General features: G+C 45.1%; 1 protein-coding gene across 1 annotated transcript in view; it reads left to right on the forward strand.

Annotated features, from left to right (window-relative positions):
* Window positions 1-5,047, forward strand: part of OIT3 (oncoprotein induced transcript 3) — a 35,106-nt gene extending 30,059 nt beyond the window's left edge. The window contains exons 7-9 of the mRNA XM_003903785.5: window positions 1,486-1,901; window positions 2,357-2,456; window positions 4,493-5,047. Coding sequence (XP_003903834.1) covers window positions 1,486-1,901; window positions 2,357-2,456; window positions 4,493-4,663 — 687 coding nt within the window. The 3' untranslated portion in view covers window positions 4,664-5,047. The remainder of the gene's footprint in view (window positions 1-1,485; window positions 1,902-2,356; window positions 2,457-4,492) is intronic.
* Window positions 5,048-6,919: the final 1,872 nt, after the last annotated feature.

Genomic DNA, 6,919 nt, shown 5'->3' on the forward strand with positions numbered 1-6,919 from the left:
GAGAGGGCACTCTAGTTTTTTGAGTTTTCCCTGTGTTCTTGCACTGATTCTTTCTCATCTTTGAGGGCTTATCTACCTTCAGTCTTTGATGTTGCTGATCTTTGGATGAGGTTTGGGGGGTTTTGTTCTCCCACTTTTTTTTTTGAAATGGACCCTCACTCTTGTCACCCAGGCTGGAGTGCAGTGGTGCAATCTCGGCTCACTGCAACCTTTGCCTCCTGCATTCAAGCGATTCTCCTGCCTCAGCCTCTTGAGTAGCTGGAATTACAGGCCCATGCCATGACACTTGGCTAATTTTTGTGTATTTTTAGTAGAGATGGGGTTTCACCATGTTGGCTACTGGTTTCGAACTCCTGACTTCAGGTGATCCACCTGACTGGGACCCCCAAAGTGCTGGGATTACAGGTGTACTGATTTGGCCTTTTTTCCCCCCTTTTAACAGTCTGGCCACCTTTCTGTAGGGTTGCTGTGGTTAGCTGGGCATCTGCTCCAGTCCCTAGTCACCTCAGATTTTCCGGTACCTGGAGGTATCACCAGTGAAGACTGTGAAACAGCAAAGATAGCAGCCTGCCCCTTCCTCTGGGAGCTCCATCCCTGCACAGTACAGACCTGTTGCCAGTCTTAACATACCTGTAGATGGTGGTTGGAAACCCCGGTTGGGAGGTCTCACTCAGCCAGGAAGAAAAGGATTGGGGACCTGCTTAAAGAAGCAGTCTAGCCCTGCTTTCATAGAGCAACTGAAGTGTGCTGAGGTACCATTTCCATCACCCCCCAGTCAGGTTGAGCTCTCCAAAGCCTGGAGGCTGAAACAGCTAAGTTGCTGAAACAGCAAAGATGGTGGCCTGCCCCTTCCTCTGGGAGCTCCATCCCAGTGGGTACAGACCTGTTGCTTACCTGAACACACCTTTAGGAGGTGACTGGATACCCCATTTGGGAGATCTCACCCAGCCAGGAGGAAAAGGATCGAGGACCCACTTAAAGAAGCCATGTGGCCATGCTTTCCTAGAGCAGCTATGCCATCCTGGGGTACTGCATCCACTTCTAGACAGTTTGGACTCCCTGCAGGCTAAAATGGCTGAGTTGTCCAAACAGTTGTCCAAACAGCCTACCCCTCCCCCTTGGCACTCCATCACAGGTAGAAGTCAAAACTCTGTCTGCTGGAGAATATGGGCAGAGCCAGTAGGAGGCCCCAGTTGGGAGGTCCCCCCCAGAGATAAGGAGCAGAACAGGGTCCCACTTAAAGAAGCAGTCTGGCTGTGTTTTGGTAGAGCTAAGACTCTTAACAGTCAGGATGGCGTGATAAAAAGAGGAGGGCAGTGGGAAAAAACAAAACAAAACAAAACTCAGCCTTAGGCAACCAAATCTCTAATGTGTTTTGAGTTAGATAGACGCTGGTAGAATGTTAAGGTGAGAGGGGAGGATAAAAAAAACTCTGTAGAAATAAACAGACAATCTCTTTCCTCTCCTCACCCTCACCTGGCTCAGGTGGTGAATGACAAGATTGTGGCCAGCAACCTCGTGACAGGTCTACCCAAGCAGACCCCAGGGAGCAGCGGGGACTTCATCATCCGAACCAGCAAGCTGCTGATCCCAGTGACCTGCGAGTTTCCATGCCTGTACACCATTTCTGAAGGATACGTTCCCAACCTTAGAAACTCCCCACTGGAAATCATGAGCCGAAATCATGGGATCTTCCCATTCACTCTGGAGATCTTCAAGGACAATGAGTTTGAGGAACCTTACCGGGAAGCTCTGCCTACCCTCAAGCTTCGTGACTCCCTCTACTTTGGCATTGAGCCCCTGGTGCACGTGAGCGGCTTGGAAAGCTTGGTGGAGAGCTGCTTCGCCACCCCCACCTCCAAGATCGACGAGGTCCTGAAATACTACCTCATCCGGGATGGGTAATGCTGCTGCGGGAATGGTCTCATCACCCCTAGTTCGCATCCAGCCTCTAAGTTCACAGCACACCCAGTTATTTACTAAAACTGCATGGCACGACTGTCAGCTCTTTATTAGTTCAGGAACCACTTACTGACATTTTGGAGGTAAAACTAGTGAAGGAGAGGAGAGTCAAAAATGGCTCCTAGGCTGGGCGCAGTGGCTCATGACACAAACTGGTGTCCAGTTTGTGAGTACAGCGAATGATAAATGGGACAGACGCTATTAGTGAAAAAGGCTAGGTCTGAAGAGGCCTTCACAGGGAAAACTTTAATTTTTCTTTCATTCCCAAAAAGCTTGAGTACACTCCAGCCTCCTCCACCCCTTTGGCTCTCCTTGGGCCAAAATGTTGGGCTAGATTGTTTTTCCACCTCTGCTGAAGCAATCAAGTCTTATGTGCTATCTGCCCTACTTTCAGCTGCGTTTCAGATGACTCGGTAAAGCAGTACACTTCCCGGGATCACCTAGCAAAGCACTTCCAGGTCCCTGTCTTCAAGTTTGTGGGCAAAGACCACAAGGTGAGTTGAACATCTTTAATTTATAACCCCTGAACCTGAGCCTTTTTTTTTTTTTTTTTGGTGTCCCAATATATTGACATTCCAAGAGCCCACTGTGAGGATCTGCATGGGCTCAAGAAAAAATACAGAGAAACTGGCCATTGAGAAGCTTAACCCTTTCATGCATGTCACACCCCACTGCCTGCCAAAATCACTGTGCTGTTCAAAGAAAATATTATAGGATCATAATTTAATTTAAAATCTTTGCAGGCAGTTATGGTTGAAAAGTCAGTGTGGTGATTGGTCAAATGGCAAGGGATATGGACAGGAAATTCACAGAAAAGACAAATAGTGAAATGTTCACTGAAAATAGTACTTAAGTGCTGATGAAAACAATTATAAGACACCATTTTATACATATTAAATTTATGAAAATTATAAAATACAACACTTACAAGGTTACAGGGAGAAGTATACAGCGACAGTATAAATTGGTACATTTTCTGGAACATTGTCTGATAATATGTAATAATAATCATAAAATCATCATATTCTTTTATCTAAAAATTCCAATTCTGACAGTTTCTTAAAAACAAAACAAAACAGAGGCAGGTGGATTGCTTGAGGCCAGGAGTTTGAGACCAGCTTGGGCAACATAGCAAGACCTCTTCTCTACAAAAAATTTTAAAATTAGTTGGGCATAGTGGCACACATCTGTAGTCCTAGCTTACTCAGGCAGCTGAGGCAGGTCACTTGAGCCCAGGAGTTCAAGGTTACAGTGAGCTATGATCAGGCCATTGCACTCCAGCCTGGGTGAGAGAATGAGACCCTGTCCCTAAAAACAAACAAAAAAAATTTTTTTTTTTTTTGAGACGGAGTCTTGCTCTGTCACCCAGTCTGGAGTGCAGTGGTGTGATCTCAGCTCACTGCAAACTCTGCCTCCCGGGTTCACGCCATTCTCCTGCCTCAGCCTCCCGAGTAGCTGGGACTTCAGGCAGTCCCCACCACACCCTATTTTTTGTATTTTTAGTAGAGAAAGGATTTCACCGTGTTAGCCAGGATAGTCTTAATCTCCTGGCCTTGTGATCCGCCCGCCTCGGCCTCCCGAAGTGCTGGGATTACAGGCGTGAGCCAATGTGCCTGGCCCCAAAAAGATTTTTAAGCCAAAATGGACAAGATGTGTTGGAAGTGTCTGTAGATCATTGTTATAAGGGGGTAGAAGAAAAAGCCCCCAACGAACAGGGCTAAGGGCCACAGTATATCAATTTAATGCAATATTAAGAGTTATTAAAATGATAAATACGGGAAAAGCAGACATAAAAACTGTTGTCATAGCAATTTACAGGCATATTAAATATGTTACATTTAAAAAACATGTATACTCATGGATAGAGGTTATAAAGGGCTATATAGAAAAGGTTGTAGTGAGATAAGCTGAAAGTTTTTTTATCGTTGTTGTTAGAGTGTAGTTGCGAAACATTTAAACAAAAGGAAGTTGAAGAGGCCGACATTCTTTTCCACACTGCTTGTAAGTATATGCGGGTCCGTTCCAGCTACACCATGGTTACAGAACAACTGCTGACAATGATGGCTGATCCCGATCGCCCTCAATCAGGCAGGCAGCCCAGGCAGTTACCTACAGAAAGGCGCTTGCAGAGAACACTGGTTATTTGACAGCACAAGTGCATGGGAGCCAATGCTATCCCCAGACCTTGGTGTGAAGAAGGAAGATGTTCTAGTAGATGTTGCTTCACAAAGGCCTCTTCTGTTCCAGCTCCATGCAGGAGTTATGAATATGGGTTTTTTGATCACCCACGTGACTTAAATGCAACCTTTGCCACATTTTTTACTAAATGTTTACATTTTGGCAAGTTCCTTTACCTCTCTGTCTGTTTCCTCATCTGTAAAACGGGATGATAACCTCTGCTTGTGGGTGTCCTTGTTAAGATTACATGAGTTAATGCTTGGGAACATTGAGTATTGTGTCTGGCTCCTTAGGGTGCCCCCCAAGTGGCAGCAGTTACTGTTTTTATTAACAATCGTGATCATCTCTTCAGGAAGTGTTTCTGCACTGCCGGGTTCTTGTCTGTGGAGTGTTGGACGAGCGTTCCCGCTGTGCCCAGGGTTGCCACCGGCGAATGCGTCGCGGGGCAGGAGGAGAGGACTCAGCCGGTCTACAGAGCCAGACGCTAACAGGCGGCCCCATCCGTATTGACTGGGAGGACTAGTTCGCAGCCACACCTCGAGTCCCTATATTGGGTGGCTCTGCTCTTTGGAGCTTCTCCCCCCGGCCCTCTAAGAACATCCGCCAGCACCTAGGCTCAGACTTCACACTGTGAGTTCAGACTCCCAGTACCAACTCACTCTGATTCTGGTCCATTCGGTCAGCACAGGCCACAGCACTGCTGAACAACGTGGCCTGGGTGGGGTTTCATCTTTCTAGGGCTGAAAACTAAACTGTCCACCCAGAAAGACACTCACCCCATTTCTCTCATTTCCTTCCTACACTTAAATACCTCGTGTACGATGCAATCAGATCACAAAATCAGAAGCCGGGTATAATATTTCAAGTAATAAACCCTAGAAAAATTAAACAGTTACTGAAATTATGACTTAAATACCCAGTGACTCCTTAAATATGTAAATAATAGTTATACCTTGTAATTTCAATTCAAATGCAGACTAATGATAGGGGAGTTGGAAGTTTATCAATAAAATAGTACATAATTTTAAAAGTAGTATTTGGTTTTTCTGTCTCATACTAATTTCTTTTTCTTTTTTTTTTTTTTTTTTTTTTTGAGATAGAGTCTTGCTCTGTCACCCAGGCTGAAGTGCAGAGGCGCAATCTCAGCTCACTGTAACCTTTGCCTCCAGGGTTCAAGCAATTCTCCCGCCTCAGTCTTTTGAGTGGCTGGGACTACAGGCATGCATGTACCACCACACCCAGCTAAATTTTGTGTTTTTAGTAGAGATGGGGTTTTTCCAGGTTGACCAGGCTGGCTCGAACTCTTGGTCTCAGGTGATCCACCCACTTCAGCCTCCCAAAGTGCTGGGATTACAGGCGTGAGCCACCGTGCCCGGCCATCTTTTGATACTTCTAATATATTGCCTTAAGTGAAATATTTTTACCTAATAAATATTAATAAATTCATCAACATGTATTTAAGTGCTTCAATGAGATGTAACAGAATTAAAGTTTGGTACCATATTCCCTGTTATTTGGTGTTCTGTACCCTCAGGTTGATAAGATAATAGAAAAAAGTATACAATTCTGCCATACTGTTTTGTAGGTACTTAATAAGTTTTATTGAAATAAAGTTATAAACCACAAAAAATAAAAATATAAACCACAAAGATAAATTTTATCTGCAGTTAACTCCAATTTCTTTATATGCCAATTAATTTTATGGCCTTTACATAAGATCAGAAAAGTTTTTCTGCTTTTAGTTTTTAAAAGTTGCTGCAGTCTGGGCTCAGTGGCTCATGCCTGGAATCCCAGCACTTCAGAGGCCAACGTGGGAGATTTCCTTGAGCCCAGGAGCTCAAGACTAGCCTAGGCAACATAGTGAGACTTCGTCTCTACAAAAAAATTGTTTTAAATTCGCCTGGCATGGTGGTGTGCCACCGTGGTTCCAGCTACTTGGGGAGCTGAGGTAGGAGGATTGCTTGGGCTCAGGAGGTTGAGGCTGCAGTGAGCCATGGTAGTGCTCCAGCCTGGGTGACAGAGTGAGACCTTGTTCCAAAAAACCCCAAATCCCAACAAACAAACAAACAAACAAAATGCTACATTTAATGGTTCTTAGTAGAAAAGTAAAATTAACAAAAGTAAGGGCAAGGAGAAAAGGATTTAGATAGAAGTCAGCAACTTTTTCTGTAAAAAGCCAACCGGTAAATGTATTAGGCTTTCTGAGCCCTGCAGTCTTTGCCACAGCTACTCAACTCTGCTGTTGTAGTGCAAGGACAGCCACAGAGAATATGTGAACAAATGTGAGCATGGTTATTGCAAAAAAAGATTCAAAACCAGGCTTTGAGCCAGGTGTGGTGGCTCACGCCTGTAAACCCAGCACTTTGGGAGGCCGAGGCAGTGGGATTATTTGAGGTCAGGAGTTCGAGACCAGCCGGGCCAACATGGTGAAACCCCGTCTCTACTAAAAATACAAAAATTAGCCAGGCCTGGTGGCAGGCACCTGTAATCCCAGCTATTCAGGAGGCTGAGACAAGAGAATCACTTGAACCCAGGAGGCGGAGGTTGCAGTGAGCCAAGATCTAGCCACTGCACTCCAGCCTGGGTGGCAGAGTGAGACTCCCTCTCAAACAAATAAACAAACAACAACAACAACAACAACAAAAACAGGCTTTGGGCTAGGCTTGGTCCACAGGACTTAGTGGGCCAATTTCTGCTGTAGATTAGTGGCCCCCAGCCCTTCTGTGCAGCAGAATCACCTGGAAAACATTTATAAAATACCAGTGTGTATTCTTTATTG

The sequence above is a fragment of the Papio anubis genome, chromosome 11, assembly GCF_008728515.1.
Source record: "Papio anubis isolate 15944 chromosome 11, Panubis1.0, whole genome shotgun sequence".
Taxonomy (NCBI): Eukaryota; Metazoa; Chordata; class Mammalia; order Primates; family Cercopithecidae; genus Papio; species Papio anubis.